This window comes from Rhinopithecus roxellana, chromosome 6 (genome assembly GCF_007565055.1).
Source record: "Rhinopithecus roxellana isolate Shanxi Qingling chromosome 6, ASM756505v1, whole genome shotgun sequence".
Lineage (NCBI taxonomy): Eukaryota > Metazoa > Chordata > Mammalia > Primates > Cercopithecidae > Rhinopithecus > Rhinopithecus roxellana.
The window spans coordinates 35,288,182-35,315,302 of NC_044554.1; the positions used below are offsets into that span (position 1 = coordinate 35,288,182).

The window sequence follows — 27,121 nt, forward strand, 5'->3', positions numbered from 1 at the left end:
AGATTAGTTTTAGGCTTTGTTAGGACTAGCCCATTCAAGGTTTGATCTTTCTCCAAGAACATAGTCCTTAAACCGTAAGATATGTTTCTTCTTCATATGTCAGAGATTTTCTTATGTGTCAACTGAAATCATGGAGTGTTTATAAGAACCTTTCTTTTTGTTGGGGCATAAACTCCATTGCTTTTCTCAGAACAATATAACCACTGAAATGACTGCTCAAATGTTTAGCTTTTTGGCCACTATTTCCTACAAGTAGTCCTGAGGTCTCTCCTCTTGCATGTATAGCTTAGGAATAAGCCAGTGACATTAGGGGAATTCATATATAAAATTTTTTATTAACTTGTCTGGTTTCTTCATGTCTGAAACTTTGCCTTTGAGCTCCACCTGGTTTGATAGTCTTGAACCAGTAAGACTGACACTTCCTATTCAGCCTCAGTAACCCTGCACTGTAAAATGGAAAATGTCCCAAAGTAAAAAGCCATAGCAAATATACAACTCATGTCGTGTTTTCTGTTCATCAAGGATTACAGTCCTCTTGTCCTGTTTATGTTGTTTACTTTTCCGAGTCTTCAGTTGTTTCCTATAGTTTGTTGAGCTTTTATTATTGTTTCCAATGGGAGGATTGTTCCAAAGATATGAGGGAATTTCAGGAAGTTTGTGGGAAAAAATGGAATTAAACAATTTTAAAAAAATAAATGTTGCCTCAACATAAGCCCTTTCAAGTTCAAGACACTTTTATAAGCAGTGATAAAAGCAATTTAGTCCCTCGCTAAGAAACTGAAGGTCTGGGAATTTAGCCATGTGGATACAGTCTTTTTACATTATTAACTAAAGAAAAATGGGTACCCTTCACAGATTTTTTTTTTTTTTTTTTTTTTTTTTTTTTTTTTTTTTTTTTTTTTTTTTTCAGACGGAGTCTCGCTCTGTCGCCCAGGCTGGAGTGCAGTGGCCGGATCTCAGCTCACTGCAAGCTCCGCCTCCCGGGTTTACGCCATTCTCCTGCCTCAGCCTCCCAAGTAGCTGGGACTACAGGCACCCGCCAACTCGCCCGGCTAGTTTTTTGTATTTTTTAGTAGAGACGGGGTTTCGCCGTGTTAGCCAGGATGGTCTCGATCTCCTGACCTCGCGATCCACCCGTCTCGGCCTCCCAAAGTGCTGGGATTACAGGCTTGAGCCACCGCGCCCGGCCCACAGATTTTTTAAGATAAGGAAACAAAAAGAAGTCAGAAGGAGCCAAATCAGGATTCTAAGGTGGATGCCTAATGATTCCCCATTGAAACTCTTTCAAAATTGCCCTTAGTTGATGAGAGGAATGGACAAAGTCGTTGCCATGGTGGAGGAGGACTGTCTGGTGAAGCTTTCATGGGTGTTTTCCTGCTAAAGCTATGGCTGACTTTCTCAGAGCACTACAGTAATAAGCAGATGTTATCATTCTTTGGTCTTCCAGAAAGTCAACAAGCAAAACACCTTGAGCATCTCAAAAAACTGTCGCCATGGCCTTTGCTTTTGACCAGTCTGCTTTTGCTTTGACTGGACCACTTCTGCCTCTTGGTAGCCATTGCTTTGATTCTGCTTTGTCTTCAGGATCATACTGGTAAAGCCATGTTTCCTCTCCTGTTATAGTTCTTCGAGGATATGCTTCAGAATCTTGATCTTACTTGTTTGAAATCTCCATTGAAAGTTCTTCTCTTTTCTGCAGCTGATCTTGATGCATCCCATCAAGTGGAGAATTTGCTCAACTTTCATTTTTCAGTCAGAATTGTGTAAGCTGAACCAATTGAGATGTCTTTGGTGTCTTCTCTTCTTTGATTCACTACAGATATTTAGATGAGTATTTCTTTTTATCATTTTAGGATTTGTTAGACTCCCTGGATCTGAGGATTGGTATCTTTCAAGATCTCTGGAAAATTCAGTCTTTTATTTCAATAATAACTCTCGCACAATCTTTCTGTTACATCTCTTTGAACCTCAGATCAGATGTGTCTTAGGTCTTCTCACTATGCGCTCTATATCATCTATCCTTTTTGGTATTTTCCATCATTTTTTCGATTTTAGACTAAATTATGGATAATTTCCTCTACTCCAGATCCAGCTCAGTAATTCTTTCTTCAACTTTGTTTAATCTTCTGTTTAGTCTCTTCAATAAATTTTTTGAACTATTTTATTTCAATTATTTTTTATTTCTAGTTTTATTTGATTCTTTTTATAAATACAATTATTTTCTGTTCGAGTTTCTAGTTTCTATTTTATTTTTCAAATGTACAAAACATGGCTATTCTATATTCTGTGACTAGTAATTCTGATATCTGAATTTTGCCTGTTTCTGATTCTCTTGTTTGTAATGGCTCTCTTTCATTGTGCTTTATTTCCTGAGTGTTATGTGATTTTAAAAATTATTAATGTGAGCTTCTCCTTTCGTGTGAATTTTTGTCCTAGAAATTATTTCTAGACACATTAAAGTTAAATTTCTCTAGAAAAGATATGCGTGTGCATCTTCCAATTGAATACATTAGCAAATTGGGACCACCTCAAATTATTTGCTTAGGGTTTTTCAATCCACAGACGTAGCATGAATTAATATTGCAAACCTACATGGAAAACTGGTTTGTGGTTTTTCATTCTTGTTGATCTTTTTCCCCTTCAGCAGAGTCAAGACAAGCAAATTGCATTGATTTCTTGTGTGATATGAATTTACTTACTATTTACCTTTACCCTGTTGGAATACCCCTTTGGTGTCTGAGCTTTGTGCCGGGATGTCACTTTAAATTAAATTCTTTATGTGAGCTTGGTCCTAATGTCCTAGGCTGGAAACCTCGTACAGTCACTCCCCATACATTCTCCAGGGTTTTGTGGAAGCATTGTGGTGAGAGCCAGCTTTCATGCTTGCTTCCTTCAATGTTTCCTGCTTTTAGTTTGTTTCTGGCTTTGTGTACTCTTTAATATCATCTCAGTGATGAATTTATAATATTTTGTGTATATATGTTGTTTGCATCAGTAGTATGTTTTGGGACATTTATCTACATTTCTAGAACTAAAACATTATTTTTAACACCTTATTAAAGTTAGATATTTGCATGTGTGGTTATATATCAGTATATCATAAATGTACAGCTTGATACATTTTTATAAACTGAACACGACCTTGGACCAGCACCTAAATTGATTAAGAGAACATTACCAGTGACCCAGAAGTCTCCTTTGTGTTCCTGTCTAGTCACTACCTGACCCAAGAGTAAATATTATTCTGAGTCTTAGTATCAAATATTAGTTTCACCTGTTTTTATATTTATGTAAATATAACAATATAGTATGTACTCTCTTGTTTCTGGCTTAGTTCACTACAATATGTTGGTGAGATTCAGCTATATTGTGAAAAATGCAAATCATTCATTCTCATTGCTGTACCATATTTCATTGTGAATATGCCACAATTTATTTAAACATTCTACTGTTGATGGTACCCAGCTGATAGAGAGCAGGGTGGATTAGAGCTGAGAAAGCAGGGAGGGTAGGATTTGAGTAGTTTTCCAGTTTTAGACTATATTGGATGGTGATGCTTTGAGGATTCCATTGTCCTTCAGTAAAAATGTGTATATTGGGTGCACACCTAAGAGTGGTATTACTGAATAGTCTTATTTTGCGTTTCAAAATGATATTTATAACATTTTCAAAATACAGAGTGTCTAAAGAAAAAAATTACTGCTCAATCCTCCCCCACTTCCTGAAGCAGCGAAATTTGTCATTATGTTTTCTGTGCTTAGGTAAACAGAAACACGCAATGACAGTTTTTTTTCCCTGCAAAACGTAGGGTCATACTTTTATTGCTGAAAATGTACATTAAGACAATTTCTCAAGGTATGAATTGAGCTCATTTTAAAGGATTGCATAATATTTCTAATATGGATTTTTAGTTGTTCATTTATTCACATGTTATGGAATATTTACCAAACTTAGTATCTCAAAAGTTATTTGAATACTTTCAGGATTTCATGGTAGTCTTCATTACTCAGAGCTACTCCAAGCAGAACATTAGAAAGGAAAACAAACTCAAGAGGAAGTAGAAATAAGAAAGGATCCAGGATTTAAAATTGAGCTTGTAATGTAGTGTCTGAGACTGAGAAAGAGGAGATGGAACCAGCTCAAAATTTGAGGAAGCAGCCAGACAGGGTGGCTTATACCTGTAATCCCAGTACTTTGGGAGGGGAAGCAGGAGGTCACTTGAGCCCAGAACTTCAAGACCAGCCTGGGCAACAAAGTGAGACCCCATCTCTACAAAAAAAAAAAAAAGAAAAAATCCCTGGTCCTAATGGCACAGGCGTCTGTAGTCCCAACTACTGGGGAGGCTGAGGTGGGCGGATCAATTGACCCAAGAGGTGGAGGTTGCTGTGAGCCTCGCTCCGTTGCACTCCAGCACAAGACCCTGTCTCAAAAAAAAAAAAAAAAAAAAAAAAAAAAGTAAAATTTGAGGAAGCATTAAAAGAAAAGATGAAGGAAAACTTACAGCACAGGAAGTTTGTAATTTGAGGAATGATTCTAAGGATTTTCTTTCTTACTCCATTTCATCCATCCATCCAGTGGACATTACAGAGCACCTGTTTGTGATCTAGGTGAAGTAGGGGAATAGAAAGAATAAAATACAGTTCTTAACCTATGCTTCCTCTAGTTGGTGCAGTTGAAATGAAACCGTTAATTTATACGGGATGTCGTACCCCGTCCTCTTCACCACTGAAGCCATATTCCCCTGGAAGGTCCACTCTGGACACTACACTTTTGTAGTAGGGGAGAAGGCTTTGCGATGGTCTCTTCCTGAGAACAGTTTGGTCCCAGCACAACCCTTCCTTAGGTATCCAGCAAACAGGGGCCAGGGCAGTGAGGGGTGAGGAATCTGGAGACAGGACAGGGGCCATGCAGATCTCCCTGGGTCCCTGGGGACCAGCCATAAAAAGAGACTCCAGGTTTTACAGTTGAGCTCTCCAGGTTAGATAAGCAGATGCGAGTGCAGGACCTGGTCAGGCATAAAGCCAGTTCCTGGCTCCATGGTAAGGTCTCCTGTTCCACTCAAATAACATGAATTAGAATTAGGAACAAAGTTCAAGAAACCTTTCCACAGAGAGAAATCATATTTGTAGAGAAGCCGCTGCCAGCCGCTTGTGCGAGGATATTTTATGTCGTTTTTTAGTTGATTAAATTTATTTTTATTACAAAATAATACGTGTGACTGTTGAAACGCTAATGAGGTGTATCAAGAAAAAAATAACAAGTAATGCACTTTCCTGTCTGAAGTAACTGGTTCAAGTAGTTTATCTTCCATACAATTTCTGTGTTTATATAAGTACATATGAACAGTTTTTAAGTTTTTTTACACAAAATAGAACGTTTTTTACTATGTTAAATGTTTATTTTAAAAATAGTATATAAACATATATATAGATAGAGGCAATATATAAGTAGATTTATATAAGTAGATTTAAACCATCCTTGGAAATGGTTGCATATTATTTTATATAGAGATCATCATTATTTATCTATCGCTCCCTTGTTAATAGTCTCAATGATTTACTTTGAAACAAATCGTCCTGCCGCACTCTCAGGGCGGGCGCCTGGGCCTCCATCCCGGATCTGGGGCTGCATCTTAGGGTAGAAACTGACACAAAGCGGGGCCTCAGCGGTCCGGGGGCGGCGGCCAAGCTCCGCCCCCACCCCGGCAGCCAATCAGCTCCCGAGGACGCTCCCACCGCCCACCCGTCTGCACTGCAGCCCACCTCCCCCCACACGCCTCTTCCCAGCCACTTCACTATCAATTTGCAAATCCCAAGGCGTCTGCCCCGGAGCCTTCCCCCACCTCTGTGGAAGACTCCCCTACTCCGAAGTAGCCCGGTGTGGAAATTGCTGGACGAAAGGGTGAGTCTCGTCCAAAGCTGGTTTCTGGGACTAGAGCAGGCCCGGGCACACGGACCAATTCAGGGGCGGCTCCCGATGCAGTCCGCTGAGGTGCGGGTGGGAGAAGGAGGCACTGGGTCGGGCTCCCTGGGGAGCGCGGCCGAGGGGGCGCACGCTGGGCTGCCAAAGTGGTCGCGTTTTGGGCCTGAGACTCGTTGGGTTTGGGGTCCAGGGAGATAGATGTCTTTCAAAGAGGGTTCCCTACGCTTCTCCATTGCTGTTTCTGTTTCAGCTTCTTCCCGTCTCATTTCTTTCGTACTGCATTTCTTCTCCAGGAACCTAACCAGCAAGTCTTCCCCTTAAAAACATGTTTTATTGTGAAATATATTTCAAAGCTACGCACAGAAGATAATAGACAGATTTACTATATGCTGACATTTTATCACCTTTGCTTCAGCGCTCCCTCTCTTCCTCCACCCCCCTTTCTTTCTAAGAAATAAAACAATTAAAAACCTCTTCCCCCCCACCAAATCTCATACCCCCATCCTCCGAGGTAAGTTAGCTTGCATCCGTTCCCTTGTATATTTCGTCCTTTATAATTAATGTGTATTTTTAGGTAACCAATATATGTGTTTTTGTTCTGAATTTAAAATTTTTGCACGAGATTCAGTATTACAGGGTTTTAACCTGCGGTGCTGTTAGTCCTGACATTGCAGACCCGGAAGGGACTTAGTGAGTGCCAGTCACCAGCCCATCTCATTTAGCTGAAAAATCTGAACACTGAAGAAGATAAAAGATGTGTTCACTGTCTCTCAGGTGGCCCGTGACTTGGCAGGATCCTGAATTCAGGTTCTCTTGATTTCTCTCCCTGCCATTTCTTTTACATAAAACCTGCCGCTGACTTGTTCCTAATGATCCAATTTGGAGAAGGGGAGTTGAAGGAAGATGGGGAAAGGGAGTATAGCTTAGGTTGGGACTCAAACCCTAGTCAGGAATAAAAGGTATGCATTTTCCTGAAATATGAAATATTGAATCTTAGGATGATTTGAATATTTATCAGGCACTCATCCAGTCTTACCGTATACCAAATATATATATGTATGTGTGTGTGTGTGTGTGTGTGTATATATATATACATATATATACATTTTTTTTTTTTTTTTTGAGACGGAGTCTCGCTTGTCGCCCAGGCTGGAGTGCAGTGGCCAGATCTCAGCTCACTGCAAGCTCCGCCTCCCGGGTTCATGCCATTCTCCTGCCTCAGCCTCCAGAATAGCTGGGACTACAGGCGCCCGCCACCACGCCCGACTAATATTTTGTATTTTTAGTAGAGACGGGGTTTCACCGTGTTAGCCAGGATGGTCTCCATCTCCTGACCTCGTGATCCGCCCGCCTCGACCTCCCAAAGTGCTGGGATTACAGGCTTGAGCCACCGCGCCCGGCCCGTATACCAAGCATTGATTCATGAACTTTACAAGCATAAACTCACGTAATTGAAGACTTATAATAAGGCTTAGTATAGGTATTTTTTTTATCCCCGTTGTATAGGTAATAACACTGAGGCACAGAGGAATTAGGTAATTTGCCCAAAGTCACACCTTGGTAAAGTGTAGCTCTGGGATTTGAATCCAGTCCACCTAGTCTGGGTCTCTGTCACCACCCTGCATCTCCCATGCTGGAGCCAGCACCTGTGAAAGGTGAAGTGGCCACACACACAAGAGAGAGGGGCAGCTCTCAGCTGATATCAGAAAGGAAAGAAATGGGGAGCGGGCGCGGTGGCTCACGCCTGTAATCCCAACATTTTGGGAGGCCGAAGCGGGCGGATCATTCGAGGTCAGTAATTTGAGACCAGCCTGGCCAACTTGGTGAAATCCCGTCTCTACAAAAATACAAAAAATAGTCAGGCGTGATGGCGGGCGCCTATAATCCCAGCTATTTGGGAGGTTGAGGCAGGAGAATCTCTTGAACTCGGAAGGCGGAGGTTGCAGAGAGCGGAGATCGCGCCATTGCACTCCAGCCTGGGCGACAGAGCGAGACTCCGTCTCCAAAGAAAAAGAAAAAAAGGAAAAAGGAAATGCGATTTGAACTGTACACCGAAGAATACATTTTAGTTAACTATTGTTTGAACTGTATATTATTTTTAATTTACAGAAGTAACTGCAAACCGTGCAGTTATATAAAAAGTTACACCTCTTCTATTTCTCAAGTTAAACAATACTAACGGGTAGAAATAGCCTTGCCTTCTCCCCACCATAATACAAATATATACGGGGTTTGTTTTTCTTATAAAAACAAAAGCATATTCAACAATTTCTACAATTTGTATTTTCCCTTTGGCAATATATCACTGTGTATTCACCGACTAAATGGAGAGTCAGGCTCTTCGTAAGAACTGAATAATACTAAGCAGAATGTTTGTCCCACAATTTGCTCAGCCTTTCCCTTACTAATGTAGAGTCAGAGAAGTTTATATCTTTAATGAAACGGCCATCCACACTGCCAGGATGGGGTCGCCAGGCGTCCCTAAGCCGCAGCAATGCCAAGCAACCAGGGCCGGCGACACAAAGAAGCGCTGTCCCCCGCCAAGCGCCGCCCTCTCGAGCTCCCACTCCAGCCTGGGAGGAAGTGGGGAGGAGGGGACTCCCGTGGAAACCCCTCCTCTCCTCCTGCTCCGGTCTCCTCCCCGCTCCCAAATCCCGGCTCGGTAGCCCACTGGTATAGGGAAGCCTCCCCTGTGCGACCCTCTTTACGCCAGGCTCTGCCCGCTCCCACCTGCCCCCGTGGAAATCGCAGGGTAACCTGGTGAGTGGCCCTCTCCAAAAGCCTCGCAGGCTGGAGAAGGGGCCAACGATGGTGGACTCGGCCTGGGTGCTTGGGGAGGGTGGTGCGGGAGGCCGGGGCGGGAGTGCGGGGCGCGATCGGCGCGTTGTGGGTCTGGGTGTGCTGAAGTCGGGGACAGAGAATCCCCTTTGTGTCCGTGTTTCTGCTGGTGATTTTACTGTGCACTCGGGCCCTGCATCCCCCTGCCGCATTGCTCCTCCCCTCCAGGTTCTGACATCTGATGTTTGTGTGTGCTTGCTTTGTGTGGTTGAGTTACCTAAGGGCCTGACCTAGAGAACTGCGTCTAATCCGTCTTATCCCCTGTTTTGTCAGATGAGAATGCCTGGGGCTTGAGCAGGGTCGCGGGTAGCTGGGACAGAGCATCACTTGTGGCCTACTGTCCTACTGCCCTTTGATCTTTGTGAACACTGTCTTCGGGACTGAGATCTGTCCCCCACTGGCACTGGCCCCTGGAGACTGGAGTGAGCGTTCGTGTGTGTGTGTGTGTGTGTGTGTGTGTGTGTGTGTTTACGCACACGGAGGAGCTCCCCTCCTCCCTGCCGTCTGCCCCCACTCCCCAGCCCCCTCCCTCCTCAGACGTCACCGTTGTGCTCTTTGCAGACTGGCTTTGGGCCTGGGAGGAAAAGAGAGAGTGGAGCCCCCGCCAGACTCCAAGCTGAGTGCTGACAGCCCCTGGGAGTTTAGACGTCCCTTCTCACACACGGTGCATTTGATAGAACACTCCCTGAGGCACGCAGATCCACAGCTGGGGGGAGGCAGCACCTACATTTAAAAAGGTAATAATACCCTGGTCTTCTCACTCCTGGGCTTATGCTCCTCAATTATGTCATCCTCTTGAGTGACCTGGGAGGAAAGTGAGCGAATAGAAGTGAAAGACAGAGCCTCCCGGGAACTTGAGAATTAAGTAGGCAGTTTGGTAAGGTAGAAATAGAGGACTAGAAGAAGCAAAGACTCCAACCCTTCTTACTCCTATGGGGATAGTGGAGGGGCTGAATGGGGAGGATCAGAGAAGGGGCTTCAAAGATGGTGGTAAAAGTATTTTTTAAGCTGAGTGGTAGGTATATGGGAGTTTAATTTTTCAGATTGTTTTATTGTTATTTTACCATCTATATCCCTCCACATGTATTACATACTCTTACAGATGTATGAATTAAACAATCTTAAGTGAAAAATAATTAAGACTGAGCTGGGAATGTCTGGGACAGAATTCAAAAGAAGGAGTTGAACTAGCCCAATATATTGGAAAAGATACTGGATGTAGAAAGAAAAAGAAACAGAAGGTTCATGAGAAAAAAAAAAAAAAAAAAACAGCATGAAGGAGAGAAGACCTATAGAATTGAATGTCTGTAATATAAACCAATTTTCAAGGTCAGGTTAGCCATTTGCTGAAAAAATGATCCTGGGTTTTACCTTTATACCCTCATCTGTCATTTAATCATCCAGACATGGAATATCTATTCATCCAGAGAATACAATGTATACTCTGGCCTCACACACTTACTCTAGTTTCAGGATTTGAAATCACACTACCATACGGGATATGGGTGGTGCAGCATCCAGCATGGCCCTCCATCCACCTGTCCTTCCACGCATTTCTCAAAGGGAAACCAGGTTTACGAGCCATGGCGCTGCTTTGTGGTAGGAGTGGAAGCTCTGCTCTCTCCCTGAGTTACAGGTTGTGCCTTCAATACCTTCTGCTTTGGAGGTGGCTTTGGTTCCAGCAAGCTAAAAGGGGCCAGAGGTGGGCGCAGGAGAAAGAAAGCAGGAACCATGGGAGGGGTTAGGGAAAGAAATGAAAGGACATTTCCTCCAGGTTTTATTCATTTGAGCTCACCAAGATTGGAGGACAAACATGGATTCGGGCATGAAGGGGGGGCATTTGGTTCAAAAATCAAGTGATGGAGTCACTGATAGCTGGTTGAAGTGGGGACACAACCAGCTGCAGAGTTCAAGGAACCCCTGTAGAGGAGGAAATGAAATTCATAGGTGGGCAGATGCACAACCTGATCAGAGATGAAAGAAGACCTTTTAGGTCCGGTGAGCCAGGATCAGTTGACCAGTCTACCTCATCCTGTAAAAACTGTATCTAATCTTTTAATGTGTGTTTACATGCTTTGACTGAATTTGTATGAACTCGGTGTTGTTTCTCATTGTAGTAGCAATACAATTCAAAAGGATGCAGATTTGTCTAAAGGCAGAGAGAACGGTTCACCTCTTTCCTTCCTAATGTAATCAATGTGATTATGTTGAAATGTGGCCTCCATAGATTTTCAATGCCTATAAAGCCTGGCATGTAACAGGTACTTTTGTATTCCTGGTGCTTGAGAGTATGGACTCCGGCCCTGGGTTTCCTGGATTTGAATCCTAGATCCACCACCACTTACCACCTGTGTGATTTTGAGCAAATAACTAATTCTCTGGGCATTATGATTTTGGAGTTTTTGTTTTGCCTATCCATAAAATGGGGATAGTGATAGTAAATACCTCATAGGTTTATTGTCAGCATTAAATAAGTTACAGAAATCACATGTAATAATGCCAGGAACCTGGTAAGCACTGTTGTTACTACTACTACTAATAATTACCACTACCGCTACTAATTACTACTGCTGCTATTATTATCTTTGCCCATACAAAAATGACTTCATGTTCTGCATATCATAGTGACTTGAAATTTTCACTTAAAATGTATCTAGGACATTCTTCTAGGTGGATGTAAAATATATTCAACTCATCCTTGAACTAGCTCAGAAAACAACTAGTGAGATAGATATGTGAGGCCTCTGTTCGGGTTGTACTTGTGCCAGCACTAGAGGCAGCAGAGGCTGAGGGAGAAGGCTTCTAATGGGCAACTCTTTGGGGGTGTGTATGGGTAGATGACTGGGGGCAGTGCTACAGGGTCTTATGCTGGATACAATGGGGTATCTGGGGGCTATGTGGAAGTTGGATAGGTGTGGGTTTGGGTTAGAGATGCTGCACCCACAAGCATCAAAAATGGTTCTAGGAAACATTCTTTGTCATTAGTCTGTCTATCTGTACTTCTAGGTTTTCATTTATCTCCATTTGTAATTTGGTGTAGCAGTAAGCATCCCTGTACATATATCTTTGATACTGTCCTTATTTCTGTAAGAAGGGTTATTAGAAGAAGGTTTGTTGGGTCTAAATATAGGCACACCTTTGAAGCCAAGTAGGCACCATAAAATTGTTTCTGAAAAAGAGTGCAGATATTCTCTATCATTCCTGCAGATTGCGATGGTCTTTCAGTATAGAACAGTATTAGCCTTTCAAATATTAAAACTTATTAGCCACCTTTGTCTTCTTCATCTTCATGTTCTTCCCATTCTCCTCCTCCACTTTCTCCTAGAAAGGAGTATTGTCTTTTTTTGACAATATTATGAGCAACACACAATATATTTTCCGTTACTTGACTACTAGTGAGATTGAGCATCTTTTCCACAGAAGTGGCCGTTTAAATCTTCTTTTCTGTGCCATATCTGCTCTTGGAAGGATAGTATTTCCATAGATAGAAAGATTTGGGAGAGGGAACGGAATGGAAAGAGAATGGGAAGATAATCTAAAATGAAAGCAGGACATGTCCAGGGGCACCTGGCAGACTGGATGCTGCAGGGAAACAGGCAGCAGGAGAAAAGGCAGGAAAAGCCAGGGAATGGCCAGCTCTGCAGGCAGTCCACACTGGAAGGCAGTAGATTGTCCCTGGAGACCAAGATGGAGCATTGAGAGTAAATAACATGGTTAGAGTGGTCTTAGAAAAGTAAAGGGTAGGAACAGGTCCTGGTCACTTTGAAATTGGGTCGGTTGAGTCCAGGCATGAATTACTAAGGACCTAAACTAGGTTAATGGCAGTGTGATTGGAAACCATGAACAAGGATATTGATCAGACTTGTGACCAGCTGGATATGGGAGCAGCAGGGAGAAGGGACATACGGTGACACTGTGTGCTTTGCTGTCCTGATTATTTATGGGCACCAGGAGGAGCAGGGAAGAGACAAGCTTCTTACTTACCAAATGTTCGTGTCAGTATCTTCTTAATAGTTCCCTGAGATAGGTAGGTTATTAATGCTTCTGTTTAACTACTAAAAACATTGAGCTTATGTAATTTGCCTTAAGAGAGCTCCCTTAGAGGGAAATTAATAAATTTAAGACTTTTTTAGCTTAGAGACTGGCTATAAATGGCCAGTGGGGTCTTGAACTTGTTACCTCAAGACTGGGGCTCTTTTATCCTGGCTTGTGGAAGGCACATAGAGATACATGAGAAACGAATGTAATAGTAGTTAGCATTAGTGTTAGTATTAATATTGGTAACAAAATATGAAAACTATTAAATCAGAATCTACATGCTCAATGCAGTGCTTATAAAACCTATGTTAGGTTAAATTCTTTTTCCACTTTGCAAGAATTCTCTATTACTCACATACTTAAATTAAATGGTTTATTCTTAACCAAATAATTATAAGCATATATGAGTATGCATATATAAATAATTGCATACTTATGAAAGGGCATTTAACCTATGTTATTTCCTTTAATCCTCAGGACAAGCTTATATGGCAGATATTATAATTCCTATTTAATTAACAAGGAAACTAAATCTGAGATGTGTTGTCTAAGTCTCACAATTGTTAAGCAGCAGAGTTGAAATTCAAACTCAGACTGCCATAAGTCCAGAGCCCAAGTTTATAATCGTGTTGCATATTATGTTGAGAGTGAGCATGTTATCTGACAAGGGAAATAGACAAGTGGTAAAGGCCAAAGATTAAAATGTAAGGACTATCTGCATATTCTAAGAGGAGTTCAGAAAAGGACAGAAAGTAAGTGGTTCTAGAGTTTGGATACAAAGAGGTTACCTCGGGCCAGTACTGACAGAGGTGGTTCAGCCTCATGGACTGGGAGAGCAGTGATGTTCTGTGCTGCTGAGTGGTCACTGAAGATGAGACACCCTGCATGACCTGACCATGAAAACACATCTGTCCATGGAGGAAGTGTTTCAGTACAGTACTTGTAGCAGAGGTCAGACCATAGAGCATTGTTAGTGGGGATCTCATTGTGAAGAAGCAGAGGATATTTGTGAGTTCACCTCCACACTGTTGTCAGCTGCATTCCAGGTGCAATTAGGATTCTGCAGTAATTTCATATCTTGTTACCTTCTGCTCCTGGTGGTAGGAGACTTGCATTTAAACCACAGAGGACTTCCACTTTCCTCTTACCTAGCCTGTGACATTGACCACAGAACCTTCTCTGAAAGCCCAGGCATTTCACATAGAAGTTCTGAGTAATCTGATTAGTGTGGGAGCCAAGAGGGATGGAATGGGCTGGGAGCACAACATGCCGCTCCACTCTATGAATTCCCAGCAGCTGCTGTAGCAAATGACCACAAATGGGGTGGCTTAAAATAACAGGAAGACATCATTTCACAGTTCTGAAGGTTTAGAAGTTTGAAATCCAGGTGTCAGCAGTGTGGAGATTCTGAGGCAGAATCTGTTCCATGCCTCTCTTAGCTCCTGGTGTTTGCCAGCAATTCTTGGTCTTCCTTGGCTTGTAGACTCATCACTCCGATCTCTGCCCCCATTTTCTGATAGCATTCTCCCATGTGTTTCCAAATGTCCTCTTACGAGGATATCAGTCATTAGATTACGACCCATTTGGATCACCTATGACCTCATCTTAGCTTCATTACATCTATGAAAACCTCTTTCCAAATAAGTGCTATGGGTTAGGACTTCAAATGTCTCTTTGGGGGACACAATTCCATGCTCATTCCTTCCTTCTGTTTGTTTCCGTCTGTGATGGAAAAGTATCAAGCTCTCTGAGTTTGTCCACAGAGTTTAAGAGGAGAGGGCCCAGTGGGGTCTCCTGGACTTCAGTCACTAACACCGAGTGCTTGAATCATTTCCCAGTGTCAACCTCATCTGCATAGTGGGAAGAATCCCCCAGCTACTGGAAGAGTGAACTGCTCTATTTGTTTCTTTGTTAATCCATTGTTCACCAAGCTGAGCCTTTGCTTTCTTCTCTGCAGAAACCAACAGAGCCATGGCGACTCCTTCTGCTGCCTTTGAGGCCCTTATGAATGGTGTGACAAGCTGGGATGTACCAGAAGATGCCGTTCCATGTGAACTGCTTCTTATTGGAGAGGCTTCATTTCCTGTGATGGTGAATGATATGGGCCAGGTCCTCATTGCTGCCTCCTCCTATGGGCGCGGCCGCCTGGTGGTCATGTCCCATGAGGACTACTTGGTGGAAGCCCAGCTCACGCCCTTTCTCCTGAATGCAGTGGGGTGGCTTTGCTCTTCCCCTGGGTCTCCCATTGGTGTACACCCATCCCTGGCACCTTTGGCCAAAATCCTCGAGGGCTCTGGAATGGATGCAAAGGTTGAGCCAGAAGTGAAAGACTCCCTGGGGGTTTATTGTATTGATGCCTACAATGAAACCATGACGGAAAAGCTGGTCAAGTTCATGAAACGTGGTGGCGGCTTGCTCATAGGAGGACAAGCCTGGGACTGGGCCAACCAGGGTGATGATGAAAGGGTTCTCTTCACATTCCCCGGGAACCTTGTGACCAGTGTGGCTGGCATTTACTTTACTGACAACAAAGGGGACACGAGTTTCTTTAAAGTCTCCAAGAAGATGCCCAAGATCCCAGTGTTGGTTAGGTGAGTACCTTACCCCCACTTGGGAGTTGGCTCCAGGGTTAAAAAGCAGACCCGGTTCTTAGCTTCAGGTTGCTCCAAAGCTAATGGAAGAGTGCTCCCAGGCACTCAGTTATGGAATCACTACATATCAACTAGATTTTTTAAATGCCCTGAGGCATAGGAGGGGCAAGGTCCTCACTGCCCCTGTCTTCCCAGACCAGACCATTTAGCTCTTTGATAGTTGGAACTTACTGATGGCTATGGTCCCAGTGTCTTGCATAATCAAAACTGTGCTGTTGACCCCAACAGTTGGCGTAGTTAATCCAGATGGTTTACAGGAGAGGTTGCTTTCAACAGGAATGTGAAGAAAAGGAAAACAGGCATGAAGGACCCCATGAACCAAAGCCTAGAGATGTGTGGGAAAGGTTTTGAAATGTCCATCCAGGTGAGGTTAGGATGCGATAGGAAGTAGAAGCCTTCAGAAGTTAAGATATCAGAAAAGATGGTCCAAGTTATATGTGCTAAATCTAGGAGGGGCAAAAGATTGATGATCAGTAATGAAGGAGTCAGGTGATGGGTACGGGACAGGCTGCACGGGAAGTTATTGGAGTGTACTGCCCTGTCTGCTTTGCTCTCACTGCACTCCAGCACCACATATAGTGCCTAACAGATAGCAGGTCAGTAGGTGCTCAGTAAACATCTCTTACATGCATGACTGCATGAATGAATGAGAGGGATTAGAAGCTGGATTAGTCCCAGGAGCAGAAAAAGTACGTTAGGTCACTCTCCATATTCTATATTAACATTCTCAGCATCCTCAGAACAAACAACACTGATATTTCTGACTGATGGGCATGGAGCAAGGTAGGATTGGGTGAGGAAGACACACCAAGGGTATCATGAAGGTGTGGGAAATGAGCTATGACTTCTCCTTGGCATGGGACTTTTAGGGAAGTTTTAGGAAGATCAACCAGAATAGTTAGTCTACTCTGGTTTTGGACAAAAAGATGACTCATATCATTTTAGCCCAAATATTGGGCTTCTGCAAAGGAGTTCAAACTCTGTTCATTCATCCATTTATTTAGCCAGAGTTTATTGAATATATTATATCCCAGGCATTATTTCTTATTTCAAGAACCTGATTTGCAAAGATCTGAGAATTAGGGGTGCAGGAACATCTCCAATGACAAGACTTGGAAACAAAAGTTGAAAACCAAGTAACTGTTGTAGGAAGAGGGCTATGCTGTCATTGTTCATAAAACCTGGAAACCTGGATCTAATCTACAACCAGTAATTGCACAGTGTGACCTTAACATGTCCTTTCAATTCTCTTTTTCTCTCTAAAGGAAAGTGTTGGCATAGAAGCTCCTACTGTCCCTTGTAGCTATTATTCCATTTTTCAGTCTACAGTGATCTCCGTATGTTCACAGTCATCAGAGATGCATAGAAAAGAACTCCGTGCAAATGGTCATACTCTAAATGCCCAAATGCTCCAATAAATTTGGTTTGAAAATACCCCCAGGAAACCTGAATTGACCAACCTTATAAATTAATGCTATCCATGCCCCCTTCAGTTTGAAAAATGGCGAAGGGATATTAGACACAAAAGAGACTTGGTTGTAAGTTTATTTATAATAAGCATCTTGCACAGCCTTGGAGGTCATTGCTGGTTATTGCTGGTTACATGTTAGGCATATATAGAATCCTAATTAAAGGTTTTAGGTCAGAATCAGTGCTCAAGCGTGGTGGGGTGAATGTATTTACCTAACTCATGCTTTGTACTTCTTACTATTTTCTTAGCCATATATACTAAAGTTGTTTTAACTGATTTTCACAAAATAGAACTTTTTAGAGAGTGAGCACAAGTGGCAAAATGTGCTATTTTATAACAGAGATTGCCTCGTCACAATTGTTTTCTTTTCCTTTTAATGAACATTTTTTTCCTTTTTAATTTTAAAATACGTGCTTCTTGGGAAAAAACTAAAATAATTCAGAAGCATACAAAGTAAAAAGTGAAAGATCTTTGTTCTCCACCTCATCCTCTGCCTCTCACTAATTCTTTTCTTCGCCCCTTCCCAAGAAATGATCACTGCTAATGGTTTGGAAGGTATCTTTTCTAATGTTTTTCCTCCATTTATGCATTGGGGTTAGAGTTGGGAGAGCTGGACTGGTAGAAAGAGAGAGAAAAAGAGAGAGATCTGCAACTTGCTCTTTCATTTACTATATCCTGAGCATTTTTTCATATCCCTATAAGAAGATGGGCATCATCCTTTTGTAGCCCATCTTGCATTCATTTGAATTGTCCCGAAATTCATTTAACCGTTTGCCTATTAGCACATTAATGTTATTTCTAGTTTTTTCTTATAAATAATAATACAATGACTGTCTTTTCACTACAACCCCTAAGCTTGACATACCCCTTTTCATTTTAAAGACTTGGCAATTTCCTTTTAGAAACATGTAATTTTGGAAATTTTTAAATACATAACAGAAATAGAAATAGAACAATGAGCACATGTACTCATCACCCAGGTGATGGTATCAAATCACACCCCACCCACTCCTTAACCTTTCCCGTTTGTTTTGAAGCCAGTCTCCAACAGTGTATCGTTTTTCCCATAAAACAGTATATCTCCAAAAGATAAAGACAAATTTTTAAATATAGTCACAACACTGTTAGCCCATTTTTAAGATTATCACTATTTTTCTGTCCTAACAAAATGTCAGTAACCATATCATTTTCAAAAGGATTCCATAAGTGTCACCTGTTATGTACGTATGTCTGTACTTAACTCTTTAAATCAACTGATTATATAATCAGTTAAGTCATGGAAATATAAATAATATATTTATATTATATGTTGATCTAAAGGTTAAGTATAGAGATATGTATATCACAATTGTTTCATACTCTCAATGTGATTTTAGAATTGAATTTGGCTTTTGCTTTATATATTTCAAAGCTATATTTTATGTTTATAAAAACTCATGACCTTTTTATGGCTCATACATTTTTGTCGTCTAAAATATTATTTCTTGCATTTAGTATTTTTCATCTTAAACTCTATTTTGTCTAACATAATTATGACTCCTACTTTGTTTTATTTGTTGATCTTTTTATTCTTTCTTCTGTTTTTAAAGATATATCTCTTGGTACAAATCTGATTTTTAACTCAATTAAGAGTTAAAAATGTATATAATTAAGGACATTGATATTTTTATATAATTAAGGACATTGATGTTTTTCTTCTAGTTCCATCATCTTATTTGATGTTCTTTGTTAAACATCCTTGTTGCTTCTTTTTAAATTTTCCTTTGATGCCTTTAGCTTGATTGGAGTTTCTTTTCCCCTTCTCTCTGTTTGGAAATTATACACAATTTTTGTATCATTATTGTAGCTGCCTTTAATTTCTCCCAGCTCTTTCTTTCAAATTTTTCATACTTAAGGAAAAGTCAGAATAACATAATAATCAACATACCCTTTACCTAGATTCACCAGTGGTTACATTTTGTCACATATACTGCATAAGTATACATAGGAAGAGATTATTTGGCCTAGCCATTTGAGAGTAACCTACAGATCTCAAGAATGAAGGAGGCAGGTGATAGATATGACACATCATACCTGACTACTTCAGCCTGTAGCTCCTAACAAGGACATTCTCCCATATAACCACAATAGTTATCTCGCTCAAAACATGTAACATTGATAGAATGCTGTTATCTAATGTCCATGTTCAAATGTCTCTAATTGTTCCAAAAATATCCCTTTTTTTAGATTTTTAAAAATATAGGATTTAATCAAGTTTCTGTATCATGTTTCTTTAGTCTCCTTTAATCAAAATAGTTCCCTAGCTTTTTAAAAATCTTCCAGGACATTAGTATTTTTGAAGTCTGCAGTTCAGTTGTTTTATGGAATGCCCTTCAGTTTGACTTTGTCTAATTGTTTTTTTTTTTCCATAATTACACTCAGTTCACACATTTTTGGCGAGAAAATAATTTATGTTGCTTTCATCACAGTGTCACAAATTAAAGGCGCATGAGCTCAGTTTGTCCAATTATTGGTGATGTTCAAATTGGTCATTTAATTAAATTGGAGTTTGCCAGATTTTCCTATTTTACTGATTTTATTTATTATATTTTATTTCTATTTATTTTATTCCTTCCCCCCCCTTTTTAAAACTAATTTAGTGTGTGGTGTGACAATTTGAGATCTATATGAATATCCTGTTTGCCAACAACCTTTCACCCAGTGGTTTTAGGTTTCATTGGTGATCTGTGCCTGAGTAAATATTTATGAAAGTGGCTACTTCTACCACTTCAGCCACTTCTGAACCTTTCTTCAAAATTCATCTCAGGTATCACATCTTTAGAAACCTGTCCCTTACTCCTCTCCTCTCATTCTGATATAGATGAGTCTTTTGTGCTCCTATATTAACCCAACATCTTAGCACTTACCTCGGGCTAAGTGATGGTTTACTTGTAAATTTCTCCAAGAACTGATTGACATCCTTTGGTAAATAAGACCTTTGCCTCCTCACCTTCACATTTACTGTTAGGTTTGTTCTTTTTAAATGTTTGTTTTAGTATCACTCTATACTCATGGATCCTTTTCTTTTAAGATCGAATATATTACAATCCATTTATAGTCAGTATTTTTTGAAGGTCAAGTTGTCCCAAATTTGGCAAGTTAAAGCCTCATTAAGCTGTCTCCTGAGCCCATCAGATTTTTTTAGTATTTACTTAATTTCTGACATAAAAAGATGTTGCAAGTTTATGTTGTACTTCTCTTCTCAAAACCTGGATTCAGCCATTTCCTCAAGGAATGCTAGTTCCTTTTAGTGGTGAATGGTATTTAGAAACCGAGATCTAAAGCATGCTCACTGCTATGGTGTCATCATTTCTGGGTTCCTCAGAAGAGAGAACCATGATATCTTTTAATCATACATTCATACTGATACCTTCAATTTTAATTCAAAACCACAGGATTCTTCTTCTCTTTCACTCATTCCATATTAGTATTCTTCTGCCATAGTGAGAATCCTGGTTTCAACAGCTTCAACATTTACTTATTTGCTCAGTCCAGTAATACACACAAACGAGTTTCATGATTACTATACCCATACTATTACCAATGACAAACTTGATAAGTTATTTTTGCCTTCCAAATATACCACACTGAGCGTATAGAGTCCAGCAAGTACTATATTCAAAAGTATTTGAGTTGCTTTTTACATTTGGGCCTGTTTTTATTCCATGTGGGGTTTTCTCCATATTTGTTTATTTAATTTTATCTTATGAATGCTAACTGTTAGCATGGCTACAATAGCAGAATACACACTCTTTTATGTGCACATGAAAATATTCATGAAGATAGACCATTTGCTGTGCTATAAAATAAGCCTTAGCAAGAGTAAAAGAATTGAAATCATACCATATATGTCCTCATCACAGTGGAATTAAATTAGAATTAAATAACATAAAACATATCTGAAAAATTCCTAAATATTTGTAAATTTAAAAACATGTTTCTAAATACTCCTTAAGTCAAAGCAGAAATTACAAAGGAAATTAGAAAATATTTAGAACTGAATAAAAATGAAAGCATAGCATGTAGAGTTCTATTAAAACAGTGCTAAGAAAGATATGCCTTTAAATACTTTTATTAGGAAAGGAGAAAAGTTGAAACTCAATGAACTATGTTTCCATATTAAGAATCTAAAAAAAGGAAATTGAATCAAACTCAAAATCTGTAGAAGAAACGAGGAAATAATAAAGAGAGCAGAAATCTGTGAAACAACTTTAAAAAAAAAAAAAGTAAATCACTGAAACCAAAAGCTGATTAGTTGAAAAAAAATCATTAAAAGTGATTAACCTCTAGATAGACTATGACAATAGGAGAGAGAACACACAAATTATGAATTTCAGGAATAGAAGAAGGAACATTAGTACAGATTCTACAGACATTACAAGGGTAATAAGGGAATATTACAACTTTATGCCAATAAATTTGATACCTTAGATGAGATAGACCAATTTCCTGACAGACAAAAATTACCAAAATTGATACAAAAAGAAACATGAAATATATGCTAAATAAATTGAATTGTAATTTTAAACATTCCAACACTAAATACTATGTGGTATCCTGGAATGGATCCTAAAAGACATTGGTGTGAAAACTGATGATATTTATATAAAATCTGGAGTTTATTTAGTAGCATTTGATCACTGTTGACTTCTTAGTTTTGCCAAATGTACAATGGATGTTTTACTATATTGCAAGTTTTCAATTTTCTTACATTTCAAAATAGAAATTTGTATTTAAAATCAACAACACAAAGAAAATTCCAGGCCCAGACAGCTTCATTGATGAATTTTATCAAACATTCAAGGAACAAATAATACAAATCCTACATAAACTCTTTTTAAAAATAGAAAAGGAGGGAAGATTTTTCAACTTGATTTATTAAAACAGCATTTCTCTAATACTGAAACCAGAAAAGGACATTGTAAGAAAGCTACAAAACAATATCCTTCGTGAATATAGATGAAAAAGTTCTTAATAAAATATTAATAGAATGCAGAAATATGGCCGGGCGCGGTGGCTCAAGCCTGTAATCCCAGCACTTTGGGAGGCCGAGACGGGCGGATCACAAGGTCAGGAGATCGAGACCATCCTGGCTAACATGGTGAAACCCCGTCTCTACTAAAAATACAAAAATCTAGCCGGGCGAGGTGGCGGCGCCTGTAGTCCCAGCTACTCCGGAGGCTGAGGCAGGAGAATGGCGTAAACCCGGGAGGCGGAGCTTGCAGTGAGCTGAGATCCAGCCACTGCACTCTAGCCTGGGCGACAGAGCAAGACTCCGTCTCAAAAAAAAAAAAAAAAAAAAAAAAAAGAATGCAGAAATATATAAAAAGAATAATACATTATGACCAAGTAAAGCTATCCTAGGATGAATGACTGGTTTAACATTCAGTAATCAGATTAACTCACCATATTAATAGAATGAATGAGAAAAACCATGTAATTCAAGGCTGGGCATGGTGGCTCACACCTGTAATCCCAGCACTTTGGGAGGCCAAGGTGAGCGGATCATTTGAGATCAGGAGTTTGATTTGAGACCGGCCTGACCACCATGGTGAAACACTGTCTCTATTAAAATATAAAAGTTAGCTGGGCATGTGGCGTGCGCCTGCAGTCCCAGCTACTGGGGAGGCTGAGGCGTGAGAATCATTTGAACCTGGGAGGCAGAGGTTGCAGTGAGCTGAGATTGTGTCTCTGTACTCAGCCTGGGCAACAGAGTGAGACTGTCTCAAAAAAAAAAAAAAGAAGAAGAAAAATCATATAATTCAGTAATACACATATGAAATATTGACCAAATTCAATACCAAATCATACCAAATTATGATAAAATTTCAGCAAATGAGAAATAAAAAGGAACTTCTTCAACCTGATAAAAATGTCTATGAAAAATATATAGTTAAAAATATTCTTAATGGTGAATACTGAACATTTCCCCCTAAGACTGAGAACAAGACAAGGAATAATACCTGCACTCACCTCTTCTATTCAACATTGTGCTACAGGTCCTACCCAGTGTAATAAGGCAAGGAAAAGAAGGCATAGAGATTGGAAATTAAAAATAAAAACTTATATATGTGTTTTGTTTTTCTAGAACACTGAGTCAAAAGACGGGAAATGTTTGAATCTTGGTGTCAGAAAACAAATTTAAAAGAAAAATCATCTTACATTTAGAAGATTTTTAAATGACAAGATCTGTTTAAACATAAAGTAAGTCAGCAGAGCATTTCCTAGAATGGAATTATTTTATTTTTAGAAGTATTTGCAAAAAGCATGATCATCTATGTAAAAAAAATCCTAAAATATCTACAGAAAAGCTATAATAATTAATTTTAACAAGGTTGTAAGATACAAAAATCAATTTACAAAAACCAATTACTTTTTTAATATATTAGCAACCAACAATTGGTAATTAAAATTTAAAAATACAACATTTAAAATAGAACCCAAATTATGAAGTAGTAAGCGTTAAATTTAACAAGATATGTCATGAGACCTGTATGGTGAAAACTACAAAACATCTTTGAGAGAAATTAAATAAAACCTACAGAAATGGAGAAATACACCATGTTGATGGATCAGAACACTTGATATTTTAAGATGTCAATTTCCCCCCATTAACCTACAGATTTAATGCAGTCCGTAGTTCAAAATGATTCTACAAATATACAAATGAAATACAACTAACATAGGCTAGTTTTAAGACTTTTTACAGAGATGAAGTAGTCAAAACACTTTGATATTGGCATAAAGATAGACATGCAGATCAATGAAACAGACCTATTTAGAGATAGACCCACAGATTTATGGTCAATTGTTTTTTGACAAAGTTGCTCAGGTAATTCAATGAGGAAATGACAGTCTTTTCAACATATGGTTCTGGAACAACTGGTGCATTGTGACCCTCACCCCACTCCATAAAAGCAAATATTTAAAAATAGATCTAGAGCTAAATGCAAAAGCTAAATTTTAAAAACTTCTAAATGAAAACATAGGAGAAAATATCTGTGACCTTGACCTTTGCAGTTTTTGCCTACATAGAACACAAAAAGTACATGAACCATAAAAGGAAAAGATTAATAAATTGAGCTTTATTTTTTTAAAAGTAAATAGCTTCTGCAGTTCAATAGTCAGTATTAAGGAAACAGAAAGGCAAGCCACAGACTGGAAAAAAAATATTCGCAATACTTATATCTGACAATGGACTTGCATTCAGAATACATAGAGAACTCTTACATTCCAATAATAAGACCACTCATGTTTGTTTGTTTCTGTTTTTGTTTCCTGAGACAGGGTCTCCCTTTCTGTCCCAGGCTGAAGTGCAGTAGCACAAACATGGCACTCAAGCAATCCTTTCTCCTCAGTCTCCTGAGTAGCCGGGACTACAGGTGCACACTACCACACCTGGCCATTATAAACATTTTTTGTAGAGATGGAGTCTCACCATATTGCCCAGGCTGTTCTCAGCCTCCTGGGCTCAAGCAGTCCTGCCTTGGCCTCCCGAAGTGCTGGGATTATAGGCATGAGATACCACATCCTGCAAGTTTTTTTTTTTTTTTTAAGCCTAAATATTTTAACACATTTCACAAAAGATAAAATATAAAAGGCTAAAAAGCCCAAATGATTCTATCATTAATCATCAGAAAAATGCAAAAACTAAAATCACAATGAAATACCCTATGGCACCATAAAAATGGCCAAAATTAAAGACTCACTATACGAATTGTTGACAAGAATGTGGTTTTATACATCGTCAGTGGGAAAATAAAATGACACAACCACTTTGGAAGATGATTTGGCAATTTCATATAAAGTTAACTGACAATTAACATACAATTTAGCCATTTCATCACCCTTTATCCAAGAGAAAGGAAAACATGTCCACACAAAAACTTGTACATTAATGTTTAGGGCAGCAAACCCAAACCAAAGACTACCCAAATGTCCATCAACAGATGACAAGATTAACAAAGTGGAGACTGTCCCCAGAATGGCATAATACACAGCCGTAGATGAAGATGCATTACGGATAGTGCCACAGTATGCATGGTTCTCACGAAGTTATTCTGAGTCAAAGAAGCCAAACTCAAAGGAGTACATACTTTATTATTACATTATATGAAGCTTTAGAAAAGACAAATCTAATGTTTATGGATAGAAAGCGCATCAGTAGGTGCCTGTGGTTGTGTGTGGGACCTGGATTGATCATACTGGGGCAAAAGGTAGCTTTTGAGGGTGATAAAAAAGTTGTATATTTTCACTGTGGTGGTGGTGGTGGTGGTTACTCAGATGTATAAACTTAGCCAAAGCTCATCAAGATGTACTTTGTGAATTTTATCATATCAGTGAAGATGATTGTTAAAAATGGGCATGTTTGAAATTTCAACACCATTTAAATGGGTGCAATTAAAGAAGTCTCATTCTCTTCCCTATTACTTGTAATCTGTTCCCACTAACTCCTGTAGGTACCCAATTTCATTAGTTTCTTGACTGTTATTTTCTGTTTGGTTTTGATGGAAGTATATGAGCATAGATACATATTGTTCCAGATATTTCACAAATTAAACATAGCATGCTACGCATAAATTTTTGAAACTTGCTATTTTCTTTTTTATGTTTAAATCAACCCATTTACCATTTTTAATTTATTTTACTGTATATATTTAAGTGTACAACAAGTTTTGATATGCAGAGCAAAATGGTTACTATAATCAGACAAATTTACATATCCATCACCTTCCATAGTTACTTCTCTTCAGTATGTGTGTGGTAAAAGCACCCTACTCTCAGCAAAATTTCAGTATACATTATTCAAGATAGTCTTCATGTCATCCATAGTTATCTAGGCTTGTTCATTCTACCTAAGTGAAAATTTCCACCCTTTGAGGTACTCCTCCCTGTTTCCTCCCCTCCTCATCCCTAGTAACCACCATTGTTTTATTCTCTTTTCCTATTTATTTGACTTTTTTGTTTTTGTTTTTGTTTTTGTTTGAGACGGAGTCTCGCTCTGTCACCCAGGCTGGAGTGCAGTGGCGCGATCTCGGCTCACTGCAAGCTCCGCCTCCCGGGTTCAAGCCATTCTCCTGCCTCAACCTCCTGAGTAGCGGGAGGCGCCCGCCACCGCGCCTGGCTATTTTTTTTTTTTTTTTTTTGTATTTTTAGTAGAGACAGGGTTTCACCGTGTTAGCCAGGATGGTCTTAGCCTCCAGAACTTGTGATCCGCCCACCTCGGCCTCCCAAAATGCTGAGATTACAGGCGTGAGCCACCGCGCCCAGCCTGATCAATAACTTTTTAGAGTAGCGTGTCCCATTTTTCCAAGAGAGAGGCAATATATCATCTCAGAACTTTCTGATGACATGCAATACATACTTAGAACGTTCTTCTCCATTTGTTGCTGTTGTTCCCTTGGGAGTTTAGTTGGGTGCTTCTCTTTCATGCTGTTAATTCTCGTCAAATATTTGGTGGTTCTTGTCTATTTTAATTTTAAATTACATTTAAATCCTAGGTTGATCATTATTGATTACTGCAGAGCATTTTCTTGGGACAAATCATAATCCTTGGTCCTTTGTTCTCCTGATCTTCTCTTTCACATGTATGCAGTTAGAGTCGTCTGTTCTCATGGCTTTCTGATCAATCAGATTCCATTTGATTTATATTTTTTATAAATGTCCCCACTATCCCAGTTTGCAGATGGCACTCTTCTCAAAATCCAGTGCTATTATGGATTTATTTGTTTATTTATTTATTTATTTATTTATTTATTTATTTATTTATATTGAGACGGAGTTTCGCTCTGTCGCCCAGGCTGGAGTGCATTGGCATGATCTCAGCTCACTGCAACCTCCACCTCCCAGATTCAAGCAATTCTCCTGCCTCAGCCTCCTGAATAGCTGGGATTATAGGCACCCGCCATCATGCCCAGCTAATTTTTGTATTTTTGTAGAGACAGGGTTTCACCAGGATTTATTTTTTTAAATAACTTTTGTTTCACTTCAGAAGAGGGTAAGGAAGAGAAGTAAAATCCAACTTATTTTTTCAATATATTAAAGAATTACTTAGCCCCTACTGTATACAAATCATGGCTGTTGGAACTAATAGACAGATGCCTCCGAGGGTGCCCCCTGGCTAAGCACTGAGCAAGACCTCATGTAGTCTCATTGTTCAGAT

General features: G+C 39.6%; 1 protein-coding gene across 10 annotated transcripts in view; it reads left to right on the forward strand.

Annotated features, from left to right (window-relative positions):
* TCAF1 (TRPM8 channel associated factor 1) overlaps positions 1–27,121 on the forward strand; it is a 52,338-nt gene that overhangs the window by 11,265 nt on the left and 13,952 nt on the right. For 5 of the 10 annotated variants that reach the window (XM_010379413.2, XM_010379415.2, XM_030932762.1 and 2 more), the window contains exon 2: positions 14,756–15,389. In XM_010379413.2, coding sequence (XP_010377715.2) covers positions 14,770–15,389 — 620 coding nt within the window. In that variant the 5' untranslated portion in view covers positions 14,756–14,769. Of the gene's footprint in view, positions 1–5,737; positions 5,902–8,518; positions 8,683–9,321; positions 9,498–14,755; positions 15,390–27,121 lie in introns of those variants that run through there. The other 5 variants (XM_030932757.1, XM_030932761.1, XM_030932760.1 and 2 more) reach the window with 4 other exon arrangements.